Here is a 22,238-nt window from a genome sequence, read left to right on the forward strand (position 1 = left end):
TTCTTTGAATTAATGGATTTATTGATTTATTTTGGGGCTGTGTTGGGTCTTCATTGCTGCACGCAGGCTTTCTTTAGTGGCGGCGAGCGGGGGCTACTCTTCGTGGCGGCTTCTCGGTGCTGTGGCTTCTCTTGTGGCGGAGCACGGGCTCTAGGCGCTCCAGCTTCAGTAGTTGTGGCGCACCAGCTTAGTTGCTCCAAGGCATCTGGGATCTCCCAGGGCCAGGGATCAAACCCGTGTTCCCTGCATTGGCAGGCAGATTCTTAACTACTGCACCACCAAGGACGTCCCTGTGGTCCTTTCTCACGTGGAGGTCCTTGCAACAGTAACCCATTTTTGTCAGTTTCTGCCAGCTGTGTCCAAGGAGCCTCCTCCTGGCCCTCAGCTCCTTACAGAGGCCTCCTGGGCCTCAGGTATCTCTCCCCCTGGGCCACCAGCACCCGCCTCCCTCCTACACTCCCCATAACGCACCCGAGGAGCCTGAGGCATCTGCACCGGGTGGCTGAGGGGCCAGCCTGGAGCATGGCCCCCACCCCCAGCACTACGGTCACCGCCTGAGCTCCGGACAATCCTGCTTGCGTGTCCAGGGCACCTGGGGTCCCAGTCACACAGTGGAGGCCCTAGCACACTAAGTTCTAATTCACCCGGGCCCAGCAAGGGCAGCTGGCTTTTTGAACACACGCAGTCACACAAATTCACCCAGATAAGAGGCAACACACACAACTCTACACACCTTCCCCTCCAAGCACATACTGCCTAACACAGGGCACACACACCCAGGCCTTCCAGCCCTTAATACACCTCATCCACCTGCAGTCACTCCACAGTGACACAGCCACACACATACATGCCCCACGAGGTCTCTTTCCATAGCCTGGAGACCCGAAGGTACAGGGCTTCCAGTTCAGAAAGGCCCAGGTCAGGGGCCTGGGCAGGCTGGCCTCAGAGAGAGCAGCCCTGGAGGGATGAATTGCCAGGTGAGGGAGAGACCTGTCTTCAGCCCTGGGCTGCCCCACCCCTCGCCCCCTTCTCCCTTTCCAGTTCTCCAACACAGGCTGCCAGGCCGCAGCAGGGCAGATGGACAGAGCGCCCCTCACCTTGATGTCAGGGAACTGGCCCAAGTATGTGTCCATGGTCAGCAGTGCCTGGTCCACCAGCTTCTGGTGGTAATCCATCCAGAGCAGGTCATTGTTCTGCAGAAGGCAAGAGCACAGGAGTGTACACCAGGGCAGCTGGACCACAGCCAGCCCGGCTTTCACCTCCCACAGACCTGGGGGCCAGCTCTAGCCCCATCACTTCACAGCTGGGGGGTTCCTCAGAACCTCAGTCTCCTCATCTATAAAACGGGGTCACAACTCCTGCCTTTCTACAAGGTGACTGGGAGGATCAGATAAACCCAGGGCTGGAGGGGCCAGGGAGGGAGGCTTCCTGAGCCAGAAGACACAACCCAGAGAGGAGAGATGCTTCAGGACATCATCAGGAAACCCATCGCAGCGCAAGGGCTGTCAGAGGAGAAACTGGATCCTCAGAGAGGGAAGGGACTTGCCCAAGAGCACACAGCACATGATACCCAGAAGGGCTGCGCCCAGAGGGTGCAGCAGGGTGCGATGAGCAGCCAGCTGAGGTCAGAAGGGCCCTGGGGGAAGGGCCAAGGCCACCGGCCCCACACTCACCTCAGCGATCTTGTTCGCTTCATCCCTGCCCGGCCAGTCGGGCTCGTACACCTCCTGCAGACACTCGTTCAGCTTCTTGGAGGCCTCGTGCATGGCTGTGGGGCAGAAGGGACACACAGAAGGGTTTCAGCCAGGGTCATGAGGACCCCTGATGGGGAAGGGAGTTACCCTTGCCCCCACCCCCGAAGGCCCAGGAGGTATGTGGACATACCTGACAGCCCCACTGCCCCCTCCCAGCTCCGCGCCCATCAGCTCTGCGTTCCCTGGAAGCCGTACCATCCAGGCCAGATCTGCCCCTTACCTTTGACAGAGGCCAGGTAGGTCCGGAGATCCTTCTGCAGCCGGGTGCCTTCGGTCTGCAAAGAGAGAGAAGAAGGTGAGGGCCTGGGGCACGGCCCGCACTTGCCCTCTGCCTCCAGTGCTGCGTGGACACCTGTCACGGAATGACTGTCCACAGCAAGGCCTCGAGGGCCTACGGGAGACCAGACAGGAAAATGCCTGGGGCCGGGACACAGCAGCTATTGCCTCTCTGGCCACTGACACACTGAGCACCCTCCTTGGGAGCCCTGTGCCCAAAGGGACATTCACCCAAGGTTGTCAGCACCTTCTCTCCCAGGCACTATCCTCAGCCCTATAAGGAAGGCAGGAAGACAGAGACCCCTCCAGGCTGGATGAGACACAAGACTCTGGAGCATGGCAGAATGACACACACACACAGCCCACAAGTACGATGGGGCCAGCATGTAGCAGGCCTGTCCTCGGGCAACCATGAACCAGGCGACCAACAAGCACAGGAACACGACCAGGGGTACGGGGACCACCCAGCACCTTGTCCTGAAAGTTTAGGTGGTGCCTGAGGTCAGCCGGCTCCCACTGCCTCCCACCAGGGAAGGAGGGCCTGGGGCAGACCTGTACAGGGTCCGGAGGGTTCTGATGGGGAGAGGACGGCCCGATGGGAGGCTTTGGAAGGAGTGCAGAGAGTGTGGGGGTCATGTCCAGGCCTCTCGGGACACGGGCCCAGTGGAGAGGGAATATGTAGGACGAAAGGTTGACAAGGGGGAGTGGGCCAGGGAGTGAAGCCCTCTGAGCTGGGAGGGGCCTCCTGAAACAGCAGGGCCAGCAGAGAGGGTGGAAACATGGGCGCAGCCTCAACTCCCTCTGGCCATCAGCACCACAGAAGGCAGGAGCAGGAAAGCTGAGCTCCAGCTGCGAGGAGGGGTGAGCCGGCTGAGGCCCGTGGGGAAAGTCTGAGACCACCACCAGGGAGATGCTGAGGTTTCCGAAAGCCATGTGGAAAGCAGGAGAAAGCACATGTAGGCTTTGGGGCTGTGAAGACCCAGCTCTGTCACTTACTAGGCACATAGCCCTAAGCAGGTTACTGAACCTCTCTGAGCCTCAGTCTCCTCATCTGTCAACTGGGTTGAATGACCCTAGCCTGGGAGACCATGAGGAAATGTGCGTGGAGTGTCTGCAGGCGCTCTGGGAAATGGCTTAAGTGAGCCGGCCAGGCCTGCGGCCGTGAAGGCCAGCCTCAGAAGGTGGGCTGTACACTGAGGACAATGATGGGGGACCACAGGGGACACAGGAGCCCAAGGCTTCTGGAGGGCCATGAACAGCAGAGTCTGAGGCTGATTTCCTGGGCTCTCCCTGTCCTGATGGCATCCATGCCTCAGTGACACCTTGTTTAGAGGTCCCTCCCCCTGGTGGAGGGTTAAACAGATGACAGCAGTGAGCCACAGTCCAGGAGACCTGCGCCCCTACAGCACTCCACCCGGCCAGCCTGGGGCTCCTGCAGGAGATGGAAGGTGGTGTCCACCCCTGCAGGTCAAGACTCCAGCCAAGGGCAGGCAGGGAGGTGGCCCCCCTTCACAGGCTCACCCCCAGCACCCTCAAACCTCTCCTGTCCCCCTGCAAACAGGCCCCACTCTCCACGGCCAGGGCCCGCTCCTCCTGCCCTGGTGTCCTTAGAGCTCCGGGCAGCACCTCCTCACTGGGGCCAGCACTTTCCACACTTCAGCTCTCAACACCACTGTCCCCACCTGATGAAGAGGAAGCTGAGAGGTTCCATGACCTGCCTAGGGTCACAGAGGCACTGGGACAGCCGGTAAGACCCTCCAAGACCTGGACACTCGGGCCGCAGTTTGCTGAATGGGTCAAGATAGAGCCGGGAACACAGGCAGCTGCCTATTCGTTAGGACAAATGCCTCCATGGGACAGCAGAGACACGGTGCAGGGAGGGTTTCAGGGCATCACATTAAAAAAAGGAAACCCTCATCATCAGAAAATCTACAAACAGTAAATCCTGGAGAGGGTATGGAGAAAAGCGAACGCTCTTGCACTGCTGGTGGGAATGTAAATTGATACAGCCACTATGGAGAACAGTATGGAGGTTCCTTAAAAAACTAAAAGTAGAGTTACCATATGACCCAGCAACCCCACTCCTGGGCACATACCCAGAGAACACCATAATTCAAAAAAGACACATGCACTCCAGTGTTCATTGCAGCACTATTTACAATAGCCAGGACATGGAAGCAACCTAAATGTCCATCAACAGATGAATGGATATAGAAGATGTGGTACATACATACAATGGAATATTACTCAGCTATAAAAAGCCATGAAACTGGGACATTTTTAGAGACATGGATGGACCTAGAGACTGTCATACAGAGTGAAGTGAGTGAAAGAGAGAAAAACAAATATAGTATATTAACACATATATGTGGACTATAGAAAAATGGTACAGATCAACCGGTTTGCAAGGCAGAAATAGAGACCCAGATATAGAGAACAAACATATGGACACCAAGGGGGGAAAGTGGGGAGGGTTGGAGGGGGAATTGGGAGATTGGGATACCAAAATGTACACTCTAAATATATGCAGTTTATTGTGAAAAGAAAAAAAAAATACAAAAAAAAAAGGAAATGCTCTCCAAAATTCCTTCAATCCCCATGGAGTATAAAACCCTGGCCACATACAATTCTTAGGAACATCCAAGTTTGAAGCGTGCTGATTAAAGATTAAAGTACAAAACAAAAGGCCAATCCACAAACATTCAAACCTCTCTGGAATTCCCTCAGGGATCACATGTGAACCCCATGGGACTTGGGAATGAGAAGAGGTCCACCCCACTCCTGATGCAGGCTCCCTAGTCTTCACAATTCAGTGCTTTAAGGATTTAAGTGTGTCTATGATGCAGTGCTATTGTGTTCATCTGATGTCACAGAATCTTCCAGACCCAGCTTCTCTTCCCACCAAGCCTCTATCATCTCACTCCCCCCACCCCCAACATCCCCCAGAGTCTGTCTACACTGCGCCCGGAGGAAGGGGTTGCCCACGGGGCAGGTTGCCACGCTTGCCCAGGATTCAGGCTCGGGCTTCAGGCCGTACCAGGGCCCCTTGTGCTTCCCAAACAAGGCCACGCTGTGAGCAGGCACACTGCGCACAGATGTGCAAAGGCTGCCCGGAGCCCTGCCTCCCCTGTGTCAACTGCAGCTGGTCCGCCGTGTCAACGCCCCCACCCCAAGGCCCCCAGTCAGCTGCCTCCCCGGGCGGGTACCCAGGCCAGCTCCCCTCCACACTGGCTCTGAGAAACAAATCTCGCAAGGCTCCTGGGCTCTAATACTTGCCTTGCAGAGCAGCTGGGGGAGGATAAAGCTCTGGAGCCACTGCCCCTCAGCCTGCTCTCCTGGCTCCAGACGGAAGGGCACCACAGCCCGGGACCAACAGCAGGTGCAGCTCCATGGGGCGGCCGGCAGGCACCCCATGTACCCCCAAATCTCCCTCCAAAGGCTATCCCTGCCTCCCTGGCACCAGTCCCCATCTTCCCAGGGAATCTAGGGGGCAGGGAAGTCCTCCCCTGCATCTACGCCTCTGGCTCCAGCTGACTCTTGCCCCTCTGCAGTCAATGCCAGAGGATCTTCATGTGACAGCCAGGGATGCCCCCTTGGAGCAGAGCCCCGGGTGGGTCCTGGGGGATGAGGAGGAATCAGACCTGCCCCACCTCAGTGACAGACAAACAGCAATCATGAGCCCTGGGTGCAAGGTTCAGCTTGGGCCACCTGGAGGACCCAGGATGGCTTCTAGGAGGGCCTGAGCTGGGTGTGAAGCACTCAGGTGGGCGGGCGTGCAAGTGGGCCCTCCAGGGTTTCACAGTGCAAGCCCTGGGGGGCTGCACCTGACGCTGAGAGGGCCCGGGGGGCTATGTAAACTGGCTCCCTGTGAGAGCAGGTGACAGCAAGGTGACCTACACCCTCTCCTAGGGCCCACCCCCACAGGAAGGGGTGGGAGATTAGCTTCCTTGAAGCCCAAGCTCCCTACCATCCTTGAACTTGACTAGCGCTGGCCCACTAGGCTTGGTGTTTCCGGGTGACGAGCAGGGCTCCCCGTGCTCAAGCTTCACCTGGCCTTTCCCAGGGCCCCCCAAACCCTGCAGCTCCCTGAATTCACTCCCCTGAGAACAGTGACCCTCATGCCTTTCTAAACCCAGACCCCCACCCCCAGGTCCCAGTCACCCCCACACACCAATCAAATCCAGAAGAGCCCGGCTGCCCTAACTCCTAAGGGAGGGTTCCTCTGAGCCTCAAATGAGACCTCAAATTTGCCCACCCCTGCTTCCACCCTTGGCCCCTGAGAAGCCAACCATCCCACCCAACCTGAGGACAGACAGAGCACCAGCTCAAATGACCGCCCATGGCCGCAGCCAGGGAGCCACCAGCACTGGCTCTCTTTAGCCCTGGCCTCACTCACCAGCCCCCCCGGGCAAGGGTCAGTGAGTGACTCCTTGCCCAGAGCCAGGGACCCAGAAGGGACTTCAGAGTTCTAGTTCAAGCCTCCGTTTTGCAAGAGAGAAACCTGAGGCCCAAGGAGCAAGGGCTCACACAGAGCCGCACAGCCAGTAGATGTCTCTGTTATGGGCCTTGAAACATCTCCCATTACTGGCCTGGGGTACAAGCAGCCATGGAGCCTCCCTGCCCTGCTCTGGGGAACCCCTCAGTTGAGCTCTCTGGCACGTGAGGGTAGACTTGGCCCTGGGCCCTCTCCCAGCATGTGCCCCAGCCCTCTCCCCCGTTGCTCCCCAGCCCTCTCCCAGCCTGCTCCTGGCTCTTTCCCAGCATGCACCCCTGCCCCCCCAGCATGCACCCCTGCCCTCTCCCAGCATGCACCCCTGCCCTCTCCCAGCATGCACCCCTGCCCCCCCAGCATGCACCCCTGCCCTCTCCCAGCATGCACCCCTGCCCTCTCCCAGCATGCACCCCTGCCCTCTCCCAGCATGCACCCCTGCCCCCCCAGCATGCACCCCTGCCCTCTCCCAGCATGCACCCCTGCTCTCTCCCAGCATGCACCCCTGCCCCCCCAGCATGCACCCCTGCCCTCTCCCAGCATGCACCCCTGCCCTCTCCCAGCATGCACCCCTGCCCCCCCAGCATGCACCCCTGCCCTCTCCCAGCATGCACCCCTGCCCTCTCCCAGCATGCACCCTTGTCCTCCCAGCAGGCACTTCTGCCCTCTCCCTCTGTTGCTCCCCGGCCCTCTCCCAGCCTGCTCCCAGCTCTTTCCCAGCATGCACCCCTGTCCTCTCCCAGCCTGCACCCCTGCCCTCTCCCAGCATGCACCCCTGCCCTCTCCCAGCATGCACTCTGGCCCTCTCTCAGCCTGCTCCTGGCTCTTTCCCAGCATGCACCCCTGTCCTCTCCTGGCATGCTCCCCAGCCCTCTCCCAGCTGCTCCCCAGCCCTCTCCCACCTGCTTCCAGCTCTTTCCCAGCATGCACCCTGGCCCTCTCCCAGCATGCACCCCGGCCCTCTCCCAGCTGCTCCCCTGCCCTTCCCAGCATGCACCCTGGCCCTCTCCCAGCATGCACCCCAGCCCTCTCCCAGCTGCTCCTCTGCCCTTCCCAGCATGCACCCCGGCCCTCTCCCAGCTGCTCCCCTGCCCTTCCCAGCATACACCCCAGCCCTCTCCCAGCTGCTCCCTGGCCCTGGCCAGTGGGCTGTCAGAGTTTTCCAAAGGAGACCCGTTCCCCCAGGGGGTTCTAGTCCAGCTGCAGAGGCATTGGTGGGTACCTTCTGTGCTTTCTGAGGCCTCAGATGTGGACAAGAGGTAGGAAGAGGCTGGTCCCTCCCAGCCCCCAGGGTAGGCCCGCCTGGCCCCTTCCCTAGCAGAGCTTAGACCCTGACCTCACTCCCCACAGCCATGCCCATTCCCGTGGCCTCCTCTGGCCTCCATCCCCACCTGTCACTCACTAAGGCTGGTGTGCAGAAGCCACAGAGCCATCGCCCAGCTCTCTCTCCCTGCTTCCTTGGCCCTGCCCAGGGAGGGGAGGTTTGCCAGGGTCATTTCATTCCCCTCTTCTACTACCCTCAGACACAGCCACTGAAGTGGCTTATTCTAGACTTAGCAGATCTGAGGGGTAGAAGGTCTCAGAAGCAACCCAGTCAGGGTATTTACAGCCCTTTGGTCAGGAAGTCCTCCCTTGGATCTAACCCCCAGGCTGCCAACATAATTAAGGCTCTTCTGTCCCTGGCCCTTGGCCTATAATAGGAATTGGTAAGGATGACCTTCAAGTCCCTTGCATTTTTTGGAATCAGACAAGTATGAGTCTGAATCCACTCACAAAGCTGGATGGCCTCGGGCAAATTACCCAACTTCTCTGATCCTCAACTGCTTCATCTCTGAAAGGGGAACAGTGACACCAGTGGCCTTACAGAGTTGTCAGAGGCACCCACAAGCCATTGACAAATGGCCCAGCCTGGAGCCTGCCACTCGGCCAGGCACAGTCGACACTCAGCCAGTCCCCAAATCAAATCCAGTCTGCTCTGCTCACGCATTAAACCCTGCAGATACCACTCTCCTCACAAGAAGCTTCTAGAGATCCCACCTGCCATGACATTCAAGGTTTCCCAGAGTCTGGCCACAATCTAATGCCAGCTCCCACCCCCACCCCCACCTCACGTCTTACGTGACGTATACCCGCACCCCTCCCCCCTCTTTCCCATTGGTCCACACCCAGTGCCGATGCTTCCTCTTCCAAGAAGTCTTCTGTGACCTCATCAGCCCACACGGATCCTCTTCTCAAGCTCCCCTAGTCCACAAATTCAGCTCTTGACATTCACCACCTGGCAGCCACAGTTCCATTTTCACAAGCTCCCTAAGGCCAAGGGCCACCCACACTCACCAGCTGCTTGTTGAAATTCTGGACACACTGTTCAAACTGCTCATCCTTTGTCTCATCTGCCTTCCCCAGTTTCTGGAGGACCTGCCAAGGCAGAGGAAGAAGGGAAGTGTTACACTGAGGTGGGAAGTAGCCAAACCAAGAGGACCCCATCACCAATACTGCAGACTCCTCCCCACCCCAGCCAGGGTCTGGGAGGCCCATGGCCAATATCGCCCAGCCCAGGGCACTGGGACCATCAGAGGTCTTGTGGCTGCTGTGACCCCCAAGGGCAGGACTAACACCTCTCCATCCTCTACACCGGGCTCACCCATCAGTCAAGGGGAGGAGCTCAGGACAGACTTGCCGTAGTGACCGAAGTTAGGAGTATGAGGGATGGGGCGCCCCTCCTGGCTGATCTCACACTCCACCCCTAGGTGCTCCACCCCCACCCTGGCAGCTGAACATGAGGGGGCCAGTAGGGGCAGCCCCACCTCCCAACATGACTCCACTTCCTGGGCCCAAGGCTCATGAATACCAGAGGGCAGGGCAGGGAAGTGACCACCCCGGGACCAGGAGGGCAGGGAGGGCTGGAAGGGGGTCAGGCTCTTGCTGTCACTGGAGTTAGCTCCCAATCTGACCAGAGTTTCAGCTGTGACCCAGCCCAGCCCACATCTAGACTCCCTCCCACTCCGGGCACTCACACTGGCACACGTGCATTCACACACACACAGGCACCCAAGGGCACACACACATGGGCTCACAGCCACACGCTCTACTCCCAACGTCTCAGAGGCAGGCTGTCCCCTCTGTGAGTCACAGCTGTCCCTTCTCTGCTGTGTCAGCAGAGAGGACGTGGAGGGCAGAGGTGGGGAGATGGGGGGTGGGGTAAAGGCAGAGAGAGAGAGACCCAAGGCCGGGAGGGGGGTAAAGGTCTAGAAAAAAGAGGGAGCTGGACCAGGATGAGAGGAAGCCCTGGCCAGTAGGGCTGGCCCACCAGCTTCACCCAGACTCCCCTCTCTCAGCTCCTGCTCCCTCCAATCTCAGAGTTCTCTATGGTGAGAGAGAGAGAAAAAATAAAGAAGGAAGGAGGGGTGACGGCAATGGGGAGGGAGCAGGGAAAAACAAGAGATGGGCGTACAGAAAGGGGACACTGAGGCAGAGAGGAGATGGGGTGTGCAGGGAGAGAGGGAGGCAAAGACCCCCTCCATGGGCCTGGGCATGGAAGCAGAGAGGACAATGCTGAGATGATGGTCAGCAGAGACAGTGGCCAAAGCCCAACAAGAATAAGAGGAAGCAGGTGGTAGCAGGTCAGGGTGGCAGGTGGAGGAGAAAAAAGGCCAGGCCCTCGGCAGGCATGAGTCCCAGATGGGGTTGGAATGCCAGGCCAGGGTCCTGGATCAAGGAATGCCCAGTCCCAGAACAGAGCCTGGACCCTTCCAAACCCTGACTGACCCCAGGATGGCCTGCGCTGCCTTGCTCACCCTCCCCCAGCTGCCCAGGAGCCAGGGTGAGGCCAGTCAGCTCTCGGACCCTCTCTCTCATCACGTAATGCATTCAGCCATCTCTTGCCAAGTGCCCACTCTGTGCCCAGCCCCGGTCATCTCTGCTGGGGCAGCACATCAATCAGACGTGGGTCCAGTCCCAAGACAGAGGGAGGTACATGAGACTGTGGGAGCCCAGGATGGAGATCCTATCCAGCCCGGGCAACCAAGGAAGACTTCCTGGCAGAAGTGGCAGTTCCGACTGAGTGAAGAACTTGCAGTAAAGGAGAGGAGGACCAGAAAGATGAAGTCCATTACCAGGGAATTTCAAGTCACTCAAAGTGACTAAAGGTTGCAAAAGATGGAGAAGAAAGGTGAGAGTAGCGGGGGGCAGGGTGCACTTGGGAGCAGCCCACCAACAACTTTGTGCTACAACAGTCAGGACACTCCATCTGGCAAAGGCAGCTGGATGGCAAGCGCTGACACTGAGCTGACAGGAGAAAAGCAAAATCAAAGCACCACGAGCAAGAAAACGGGCACTTTGGGACTTCCCTGGCAGTCCAGTGGTTAAGACTCTGAGCTTCCAGTGGTTAAGACTCGATGCCTGGTCAGAGAACTAAGATCCCACATGCCAAGCAGCGCAGCCAAAAAAAAGATTAAAAAAAAAGAGAGAGAGAGAGAGAGAAAATGGGCACTCCCCTCAATGCACAGGCTCCCCATTCCCCTGGCAGCCACATCCGGCTGGCCCCATGCGAGCACAGTGGAGCTGCTGGGGTTCCCGGCCCACTCAACACTGAGCACGGGCAGGTGACTCACCCCCATCAATGCCCGACCTGCAGCCCCGCCACCTACAAGGAGAGAAATGGACCACCAGCTGCGGAAGAACTTCCAGAAGGCAGCAGGGGCCACCAGGGCGAACCAGAGGCTCCTGGGAAGCAGGGTCAGGGCCCGGCCAGCCCTCGGCAGAAGGACCGAGAAGTGACCCTGTCCACCCCCTGCCTCTCCTTCTCCCTGAGGAGATGCACTCCAGCATCAGAGTCACCAGTCCCCGCCCTGCCATCAAGGACCCTGAGGACGCCCAGGCCCCAGATGGGCACACAGACATGCACACCCAGCCCCAGGCATCAAACACAGCTGTGTGGTTCCCCCAGCCAGCTGAGGCCACCAGGGAGAACTTCAGGCCTCAAGAAAGAGGCCAGCCATGGTGAGACTACACCAGGTGGTGAGAAGAACCCTGAGAAGAGGGACTCTGACTGTCTCGCTCAACCTCAAGTGCCTTGTCGGAAAATAAAGAGAACATCAGCACCCCCCTTAAGGCTCACGTCTATAAACATGTTTCTGTACCTGGCCCGAAATAGGTATCCACGGACAGATGATCCCCTAAAGGGCTTTCAGAGCAGCCTTCACAAAGCTGAGGGCTGGGCCTGACACAAACCCACCCTCCCAGTCCAGACAGATGGCATCCCAAGATGCCAGACAGAATCACATGCACACACTCTGTACTTGAATGCACCCGCACGCATGTGCACACAGCAGTCTCCTATTCATCCTCCAAAACCTCCTCCCTCCTCCACCCCACTCTGTACCACTTGAGGGCCTGGGACCAGCTCTCCTCATTGTCTGAGTGTCTGTCTCTGGCCCTGCCCAAGCCTGCACAGCCTGAGATCGAGGACAGTGTCCAGCCCTCTCCGTGTCCCCAGCTCCCTAACAGGGCTGGGCACAGGGTAGACACAGAGCATGTTCTCATCTGAGCTGTGAACTTTGAGGTCAGAGTCATGACCTTCAACAAAACAGCCCATCTCTCAGTTTCCTGTTGTTTAAAATGAGAGGGTCATGGGGCTTCCTAGGTGGTGCAGTGGTTAAGGATCCACCTGCCAATGCATGAGACACGGGTTCGATCCCTGCTCCAGGAAGATCCCACATGCCGCGGAGCAACTAAGCCCGTGCGCCACAACTATTGAGCCTGCGCTCTAGAGCCCATCAGCCACAACTATTGAGCCCATGTGCTGCAACTACTGAAGCCCACATGCCTAGAGCCCGTGCTCCACAACAAGAGAAGCCATGGCAATGAGGAGCCCACGCACCACAACAAAGAGTAGCCCCCACTCACCGCAACTAAAGAAAGCCCGCGCACAGCAAAAAAAAAAAAACCCAACACAGCCAATAAAATAAATAAATTTATTAAAAAAAAAATGAGAGGGTCATGTATGGAAAGTCCTCAGCCCGACAAGCAGAGAGCTCTCCATGAAGGTAGCTGCTAGGATCAGGGTTAGATGTGGTGTTCACAGGCATCTGAGGTCTGGTCTTGGGTAAGTAACATGTTTTGGCTCCAGTGGGTCCCGCCCCTGCAGAGGTGGTGTGGAGGGAGGTGATCAGCACAGCTCCGTGTGACCTTGGGCTAACTGCTTAACTCGCCACACCTCAGTGACTGCCTGTGACATGGGAGTAACTGTATCCACGGCACCGTCGAGGCTCAGGGCATCGCCCAGTGAGTGTGTGCTGGCCTTGGCCTCCTTTATTCCTCGTTTACTCCATCCCACTTTACAGACGAGGGAAGGAGGGCACTGCGTCTCTGTCCTCAGGGGAGCTCCCAGTGTGGCCACTGGCGGAAAAACAGGCTGTACACCACCCACTCCAGGACAGGGAGCAGGAAAAAATCTGGTGCAGTAAAGCCCCAAGGCACTGACGGCTACCAGCTTCCTGTTTCCCACCCTCCAGAACTGGCGCTCCTGCTGTGCCCCAGACACTGGGGAAGAGCCTTTCCGACCGGCCCTGGAGGTGCCCAGATCACACCTGACCCCATCCTGCTGCCTGAAAGCTGCTGGGCCATGCCCGATCGGTCCCCACCTCCACGGAGGCCCCAAGGTGGCTCTGTCCACCCCGACCTGGGACACATACACGTGCTCAGAGCCCTCTCCTTGCCAAGAGGGGAGCCCTGGCCATGGGCGCTGAGGACACAGATGCTCTGTCCATTCAACCCTCGGTTAGCAGGCCGCCCTGGGCAGAGCTCAGAGAACCCCTGTGAGCAGCGGGCGGCTCTGGGTGTCAGGAGGGGCCCGGCCGCAGGGGCTCAGAGGATGCAGGACAACAGAGCCGGGTTTGGAGGATGAGCAGGAGTTCGGTGAGGAGGGGGCTGGTGACAGTTAGGGTTCCCACTCCCTGTCCAGGGCTATGGTGGGGCGCGGGGAGCCCCAGACACTCCTGTGTCACACTAATGGCACACGTGTCACGCATCTCTCCCTTGTAATAAGCAAAAGGGGAGCCTTTTTGATGATGTGACAGAGGACAGGCCTCAGCCCTGCCACACCAAGATCGCAGTTGCTCGGCCGAGGCCCAGCAGTCCTGGAAGCCGTATTGGTGCCACCTCGCCTGCTCTCACCACGTCCTCAGCCCAGCCGGACAGGAAAGTGGCTGGAGAGCCTCGGAAGGACCAATCCCGGGCAGGGCAGAAAGAGGGGAGCTGGTGGCAGAACAAACGCCCTCCTGACAGCATCCACGGGTCAGCCTGTCCAGGCCTAGGCTGTGACCCAGGGCCAACGGCCCCTCCCTGGGTGGGGTCGGAGTCTCACAGGACACGGCTCAGTGCCTCTAAGTGCCAGGGCTCAGCAAGCGCTTCCTGTGGCCGGGGTGCTGCAGGGGAGGGGGATGCCCCTTCCCCAGCCTCTCCCATGGCCCAGAGGACTCGTCAGGGCCATCTTGCCAGGCTCTCTCCTCTGCTCCTGGCGGCCAGTGGCCCCAGGGAACAGGCCAGCCCCACAGTGACACCCTCCGCACAGCTGTGCCACACGCCCGGCCACCAAACCCAGGGGGGGACAGAAAGGGCCCTCAGGAACAGTCTCGTTCAAACCAGGAGTAAATTATCACTCACTGCCCACCAAGCATAGCACTTTACAGACACCACGTGCCCCCTTCTCAGAGGTAAGTGTCTTTGCCTCCATGTGACAGATGGCAGGCAAATCAGGACACAGTCTAGGGTCTCACAGTCAGGAGCAAGCACAGGGCTACTCTCAAGCTCCAAGCTGGAGGAGGGGCACTCGGCAGACTCGTCCCCTCCAAGCCACCCCAGCCCGGCCAGCACAGGACGGGGGAGCAAGTGTGCAGGCGCTCACCCCTCCGCTGACCCCAGGAGCCCCACGTGGACCCCTCCCTTCTCCCAGAGCGTGGCCAGCCCCCTGCATGTGTGGGGACTCACACCCACATGTGGCACAGGGCTGGGGACCAGGAGAGAAGACCTGGTCCCCAGGCTCTGGGCCAGGCAGGAAAAGCTCTTCCAGCGACCAGCAGAGATGGAGATCCGCCCCCCAGCCCCTCCCCCAGAGCATCCCCAGCACCCCAGTCCACACACTCACACACACACACGGGTGGGGGCCTCGTCCAGCTCCCCCAGGCACCCACCACCCAGCCACTGAGACCCCCGTAGGCCTTCACCTTCCTCATCATCTCCTCCCGGCACCTCCAAGGCCACGGCCTCAGTCGAGGTTGGTCACAGAATGAGCTGCGCCCAGGCGGCTGGGCGTCACCACCGTACTTCCTCCTCCAGGCAAGGCCTGCGGTCAGGGGACCACAGCGACAGGATGCACGTCCTCGCAGCCTCACAGAGGCTCCCGGGCGGGCAGAGGCACACAGACAGACAGACGCGCAGGTGGAAGGCCAGGCTTTCCCACGGGTCACACAACTGGGACCCACTCAGAGGGAGACATCCCAAGAGGCAAAAATGAAGAGGGCGTCATCAGAACTGGGCCAAAGGCCACCCGCTGGCTGGAGCTGCCCCTCCCCCAGGCAGACACGCTCGCGTGCGCGGGATGTTCTGCCCCAACTGCCCACGGCCTCAGGGTCTCTGGCTCACTCCCCGACACCCTGGGGCGTCCCTCGGTCTCCCTCCCACCCCTCCATCCTCCCTCCCACAGGCAGAGGGGTCGGCCACAGTGGAGAACTGTGCACCCGGGACCCCTGTGATGGACGTCTGTCCCCACACGCCTCCCAACGCTCCAGTGACCCAGCAGCCGGGTGGGCAGGGCCTGAGCAGAGCGAAGAGGAAGGGGTGGAGGTAAGCCCCAGCCCAGCAGGCACTGCCACACTGCACTGGCCCCCTCCCGACTTCTAATTTGAAATACAAACCATATAAACCACAAAACAGGTTGAAAGAAGGGTACAATAGACTGCCGTCTGCCCTTCCCCCAACTCAACAACTGTTACCACGAGGCCAATTTTGTTTTCTCTCTTTCTCTCTACATAAAGAGTTTGGTCCGTGTGTTTGTATGGCAGCACAACCACTGGAAAGTGGGCTGCAGACATCACGACCCTTAACCCCCAGTCCCTCACCCCTAAGGACTTCGGCACATTTCCTAAGAAAAGGAACGCTTTCCTAAATCTCCGTGGTACCACTGCACCCCCGATGTTTACTCTTTATTTATTTTACTTTATTTATGTTTACTTTATTTACTCTATGTTTATTCTTTATATTATATTATCCAATATACGTCCATATACAGACATGCCTAGTTGTCCCCCAAATCTCCCTTAGGTCTGCATTATTTGTTTGTTTTTTGATCTGGGATTCAAATGTGGTTCACACATTGCCTTTTTTTTTTTTACTGAAGTACAGCTGGTTTACACTATTGTGTTAATTTCTGCTGTACAGCAAAGTGATTCAGTTATACATATATATATTCTTTTTCATATTCTTTTCCATTCTGGTTTATCACAGGATATTGACTATAGTTCCCTGTGCTCTACAGTAGGACCTTGTTGTTTATCCATTCTCTATATAATATTAATAGTTTGCATCTGCTAACCCCAAAGACCCAATCCATCCTTCCTCCCCACCCCCCTCCCCCTTGGCAATCACAAGTCTGTTCTCCACCTCTGTGAGTCTGTTTCTGTTTCATAAATAGGTTCTTTTGTATCATATTTTAGATTCCACATATAAGTTATATACGGCATCTGTCTTTCTCTTTTTGGCTTACTTTACCTAGTACACACATTGCTTTTGATTGTCCTGTCTCTTCTCCTTTAATTCAGAATATTCCCCCACACACCTATTCACTGTACGTATTTGTTTCTCTTTCATGATATTGACATTTTGTAATTGAAATATAGTTGATTTACAGTGTTGTGTTATTTTCAGGTGTACAGCAAAGTGATTCAGATATAGATATAGATAGATATAGATAGATATAGATGATATAGATATAGATATAGATAGATATAGATATAGATATAGATATAGATATAGATATAGATATAGATATAGATATAGATATACACACACACACACATATATTTTTTCTTTTTCAGATTCTTTTCCCTTAGAGGTTATTGTAAAATATTGAGTATAGTTCCCTGTGCCACACAGATATTTTTTTAAGAGCACAAACCAGTCCCTTAGAGCATGCCCTACACTCTAGATTCATCTGATCATTTCCTTGTCACTGAGTTCAGGTTAAACATTGTTTTGGCAAGCATACTACAGAGGTAAGGCAAGGTGTCTAGCATCACCCCGGGACCTCCTCTGCTTGCTGTGCTGAACTTGACCACTAGGTTGGGCAGTGTTTGCCAGACCTCTGCTGTAGAGGTGACTTTTCTCTAGATAATTAACTAGTCATCTGAAAGGTGATACATCATCCCTGTGTAAACGCCCACGGCCAATAACTTTCCACCCGATGCCTTTACATCCATTTACTACTTTACTACTCAAAGTGGAGTCCGTGGACCAGCAGTATCAAAGCCCTCTGGGAGCCTGGTAGAAATACAGAATTTCAGCCTCCACCCCAGACCTGCTGGCTTTGACAGTGCCTTTTAACAAGTCCCCTCGTGCTCTGTGTGTTAAAGTCTGAGAAGCTCTGCGCCTCTCATTTTTGCCTGAACCAACAGTTATCGAGAGCCTCTATCACCTCCTCTATGTTCCCTGGCATGCTATAAAGAAGCCCTTCCCCTTGGCATGCCTCTATGGGTATATCGTTATGGACTCTTGCCTCCATTTTGCATTCAATGTGTTATAGTCTATCACCATCATTATCCTTTTGGATGCTCAAACTGTCCTAATTCGGCCAGTGGAAGCCTGTGGACGCATCTCGGCTATTCTTTGAGTGCTTCCTTGCTTCTTGACACTACGAGATGCTCCAGAGCTGCTCTAGGCTCAGCGGTCCCATCCCTGTCCCAGCCCTAGAATCAGCCATTCCTCCAAGAAGCCCAGGGGGCTTCCCTTTAGGGGGAGGTGTGCTCACTGCCCCTGGGTGTCCTGCTTCTAGGTCTTTCTTTTCATCTTTATGGCTGGTCTAGAGCTATGTGTTCTCATCCCCCAGTTTAGAGATGAGAAAAGGAAAGAATCTGGCCATATGGCAAAGAAAGAACAGAGCCAGCACTCGGTGGCTTTGTGGTCGCTGAGCAAGTGCGGCCCAGATCTCATCTGCTGGGGCAAGTGAACTAGACTCAGGGCCCCTGCAGCTGCCCACTGGATCCATCACTGTGTCCCGGACGAGGCCACACTGCCCAGTGACTGAGCCCTAAGGATGCAGAGGCGATGGGCTCCTCCGACAGGTGACCCCGTCCCAGGGACGCCTTGCTGGCCTGACCGAACCCTTCTTGGCCCTGTGCAGCAGTCTGGGCCCCTGGGCCTCTTCTTCCAGTGGGCCTTGGCACCCCCACTCCATGAGTGAGAATGAGACAGGCCTGGGACCTGGGACCTAGGACCCTTTGCTGCAGTGCTTGCACCTGGACACACCTCTCCTCGAGCAACAAAACATAAAGAAACCATATGGGACTAAAAATAACTGCATGCAAAGTTGGGGCAAAATTATGGACAAAAGATACAAAGAGACCAAAAAACCCGACTGCCCCTTTTAAAGAGCTCAGAGCAAAAGCAGGGGATTGGGAGTAAAAGCAGGGTACTGAACAAGCCCACTGCATTCAACACCAGCAGAGAGGTGGGCAAAACACCTAAGCCACCCCTCCGGCCCAACCCCTGGACACATGCCTACCCTCACCCCATATAAGGAACCCTATAAGGAACCCCCCAAGGGAGCGAGCAAGGGAAACTGTTGCTTGTTCTCGCTTCCCCCTGCTGCAGCATGGGCCCCAGTAAAGCCTTGCCTGAATTTCTTGTCTGGCCTCTAGTCAATTTCCATTGACTGGGGAGGGCCAAGAAAGCTGGTCCGTATCAAGGAGACCACGGACTGGCCAGGACTGGACCCAGGGCTCGTGACTCCTGGGTCCTTTTCACTGGGTGCTGCTCCTGGGGTGTAGCTCTTGCCCCAGGCTGACTGGAGACTGCACGGGGGCCAGCTTCATCTTGTCACCGGGCAAGGAAAACTCTGCCTCTCCCTCCGAGGGCCCCATGCACTCACTCACACAGACGTGCCGGGCAACTCTGCCTCCAGAGCCGCAATGCTCACACCCAAGGCTGGCAATCTGCTGGCCAGTGTGACATGGTTACAGCCCCAGAACTCCCTCTGCGCCCTGGAGTTGGGTGGGGACCAGGCAGAGAGGGGCTAGAATGAGGCCTGGCCTCCCTGGCCCGGCTGTGGCCGGCAGTGGTGGGCAGCAGCTCAGGCTCCTGCCTGGGCGTGGAGCCCAGCGCCCGGAAAGCCAGTCCAAAACACACGGCTTCCAGGACACATGGCGAGAGGACCTGCCCCTAAAACTCCTCAGCCCTCCTGCAGCACCAGGCTGGCCACACATCAGGCTTAGCCTGACGACTTCCCAAAAGGGCAATGACTTCTTAAGAAAGATAAATGCGAAAACGCTGGCCTTGGCAAGAGCCAGGAACAGCATTCCAACCCCAGGAGACAAGAATGCCCACCGACGCATTGCCCGTGTGCACACTCGCGTGTCCGTGTGCTGGCGCTCGCCCACGTGTCTGCACGCACACTCACACTCACACACGCTCCCTGACACGGTTCCTGCCCACAGCCCTTCAGTCACCTCTGGGCACAGCAGGAAGGTGCAGGACCAAACAGAGGCCACAGAGCCAGGCAACAAGCAGAGAAGAGGCCAGGAGACAGTGCAGCAGAAGGATCCAGAAGGCAGAAGGGAACTGGAGAGAAAACCAGAGAAAGGGAAAGCAACAGCCTCCCAGGGGACAAGCCGGGCTCCAGGCCTGGGAAGGGCTGGCTCTGGGCAGGCGGGTGTCAGACTCCAGCTCCCTCTCCCCAGCCCAGCACACACTCAGGGTTGCCCCCAAGAGACAAACCCCTCCCCTGATTCCTCTGCACCCTTATCCTCGCCCAGGACCCCCATTTCCCCAGACGGGCTGCAGGCAGTGACAGGAGAGGCTGTCACCTGCCTTCCTCTCAGGGGAAGTCTGTGAACTCACCTGACACTCCGGAGGGGACTGCCCACCATCGGGTGTCATCTCTCAGCCTCACACCCACCCAACCAAGCTCCCCTCACACCGCATCTGTCCCTTCTTCGAAGCTCCACTAAGACCACACTGCAAGGCATGACCCCAGGGAGCCCGGACCAAGGACTCACCTTGAGGGGGCTCACTATCCCTGACACCCCCTTACAAGTGGGCTCCTATCACCAGGACATCCCAAGGTGTGACCGTTGGTCCCATTTTACAGATGAAGAGACAGGCTCAGAGACATCACTCAGCTAAAGAGAGGTAGAGGCTAGGACCCTGGACCTGACAGATTTCAAAACCCAAAGCCAACTTAGGATTCCTTTTTTTTTTTTTTTTTTTTGGCAGGGCAGAGGGAGGATCACGCCATTTGCCTTGTGGGATCTTAGTTCCCCAGCCAGGGATTGAACCCAGGCTCTCGGGGCAGTGAAAGTTTAGAGTCCTAACCACTGGACCACGAGGGAATTTCCTCAACCTGTGATCCTTAAACAGGGATACAAAGATGCCTGGGGGTAACAGGCAGCATGTCTGTTTACTGCAAAAGATTCCTGCTCTACCTTGCTGCGTTTCAAAGATTCAGCTGGTAGAGAAACCACCTTTGTGACGTAAGCAACATAGATTGTGTATTAGAATGCAAAGTTTTCAAGGATTTTTGTAATGAAATACAAAACTGAAAAACATTTCCAGCTCCCCCCCACACCACCCGCCCTGAAGCTCCAAGGACTCACCCCACGGTGATCTATTTTTTTCACAAGTCCTCATGTTCTGGAAGCCGCTGTCCCCTGACACCAGTCCACAGAGACTCATCCTTTCCTGTGGGCCCCTGGTAAGAACGGCTGACCGACTGAGGAAGCCAACAGGCCTTTCTCGGGAGACTGGCACTCTAAAATTATCTCCTTCCTCTTTTAGTGATTTTTCCTTTCCTTTTGAAATACTGGTGAGAGTAAAAAGTGATGTTTGGTTTTCTTTTTTTATGTCCTTAGCTGGTACACAAACACTTGGCCGCCATGTATGTCAGACCCACAACGATGCCTTGAAAGGGATCTGTCTGGTTGAAACCAGCCTCTTCCAGCCTCCCAGCCAGGCCCCTGGGAAAGGTGGGGGCTAGGGGTCCCCCACTCCTGAGCACCCACTACCAGGTGAAAGGGAAGGGCTCTGACCCCAGGTAAGAAGAGTCCACGTGCGTCCAGCCAAGAAACCCTGCCCTCCTCTCCTTTCGCCCCTCCCCTCCCAGGAAGCCTGAAATTCCAGCCTGTTCACCAGATAAGCCAGGGGCCAGAAGCCAGAGCAGGGCCACCCAGACCCCAGAAGCAGCTAGGGTGGGCTGTGGTGGATGGGGGAGGCTGCAACAGCCCAGAACGGAGCGCAGGGGAGCAGAGTCAGCAGGGAGCAAGGCCGGGATGGGGAAGGGGTTGGGGGGGCTGGGAGGTGCTGGGCCGGGCAGGGGCGGGGGGGTGGCGGCCACCAAACAGCGGCGGCCACTAATCCCGAGGCATCCCAAGAGCCTCACAAGCATTCTCTAACTCCCTCGAGAGGGAGGCATTCAGGTGAGGAAACCTGAGGCCTAATGTGGTCTCAGGGCTTAGTCAACAGGAACTAGAATCCAAGCAGGGCCATGGGTTCCCAAACCCCATGGCTCTAAAGGACCCCCTCTTCCACATGTGGGGGCCTAGGGGGCCAGCCGAGAGGGGGTGCCCTGGAGCCCTCAGGGGGTGCAGGAGAGGTCCCAGGCTTGGTCGTAACGGGCTCCCCTCTCCTCGGGGACCACCCACCAGGCGGAGCCCGTTCCTGGATGTCCACAGAACCAGAACCAGAAGCAGGCCTCCGTGTGGGTAGGCGGCCTTCTGGAAGGGCCAGGACCACCCAGAGGGGAAGGCCACCCCCTTCCACAGTCAAGCACCACCCAACTGTCCAGACCTCCCCCTCGAGCCCCTACCCCACCCAGCCCACGCTCCAGTGGAAGAAAGGGACTTTTCACCAACTTCTCGGGGCGGCCCCAAGCTGCTCCCTCCTCACCCCCCCCCCACCCCCGTCCCACGTGATTTTGACCCTCACAGCCCGGATGCGGAGGAGTCCCCACCCCTGGACTCTGGGACTTGGCCCCTGGGCTGTGAGGCCTGAGACGGGAGCTGAGGCTTGGCTCCTCTGAGATGCCCTCCCCCAGCCTGCCTGGCTCTGTTCCACAGGGAGCAGAGCAAGGCGCCTCCACCCTGGAGGGGCCCGCGCTCCAAAGGGGAGGCATGTCAGGGGCGATGAAAGTCTCTGAACAAAAACACAGCAGGGGGGACTTCCCTGGTGGTGCAGTGGTTAAGAATCCACCTGCCAATGCAGGGGACACAGGTCCGATCCCTGGTCTAGGAAGATCCCATGTGCCAAGGAGCAACTAAGCCCGTGCGCCACAACTACTGAGCCTGAGTGCCACAACTACTGAAGCCCGAGCGCCTAGAGCCCGTGCTCCGCAACTAGAGAAGCTGCCACAATGAGAGCAGCCGGGCACTGAAGAGCAGCCCCCACTCACTGCAACTAAAGAAAGCCCGTGTGCAGCAACGAAGACCCAATGCAGCCAATAAATAAATAAACAAATA

General features: G+C 57.2%; 1 protein-coding gene across 13 annotated transcripts in view; it reads right to left on the reverse strand.

Moving 5' to 3' along the window:
- The window catches only part of BIN1 (bridging integrator 1), a 59,025-nt gene that overhangs the window by 20,509 nt on the left and 16,278 nt on the right, over positions 1-22,238 (reverse strand). For all 13 annotated transcript variants that reach the window (XM_057745627.1, XM_057745616.1, XM_057745619.1 and 10 more), the window contains exons 2-5: positions 8,854-8,934; positions 1,975-2,029; positions 1,674-1,768; positions 1,098-1,193 (exon numbers count right to left, since the gene is read on the reverse strand). In XM_057745627.1, coding sequence (XP_057601610.1) covers positions 1,098-1,193; positions 1,674-1,768; positions 1,975-2,029; positions 8,854-8,934 — 327 coding nt within the window. The remainder of the gene's footprint in view (positions 1-1,097; positions 1,194-1,673; positions 1,769-1,974; positions 2,030-8,853; positions 8,935-22,238) is intronic.

The sequence above is a fragment of the Hippopotamus amphibius genome, chromosome 8 (assembly GCF_030028045.1).
Source record: "Hippopotamus amphibius kiboko isolate mHipAmp2 chromosome 8, mHipAmp2.hap2, whole genome shotgun sequence".
Classification (NCBI taxonomy): domain Eukaryota; kingdom Metazoa; phylum Chordata; class Mammalia; order Artiodactyla; family Hippopotamidae; genus Hippopotamus; species Hippopotamus amphibius.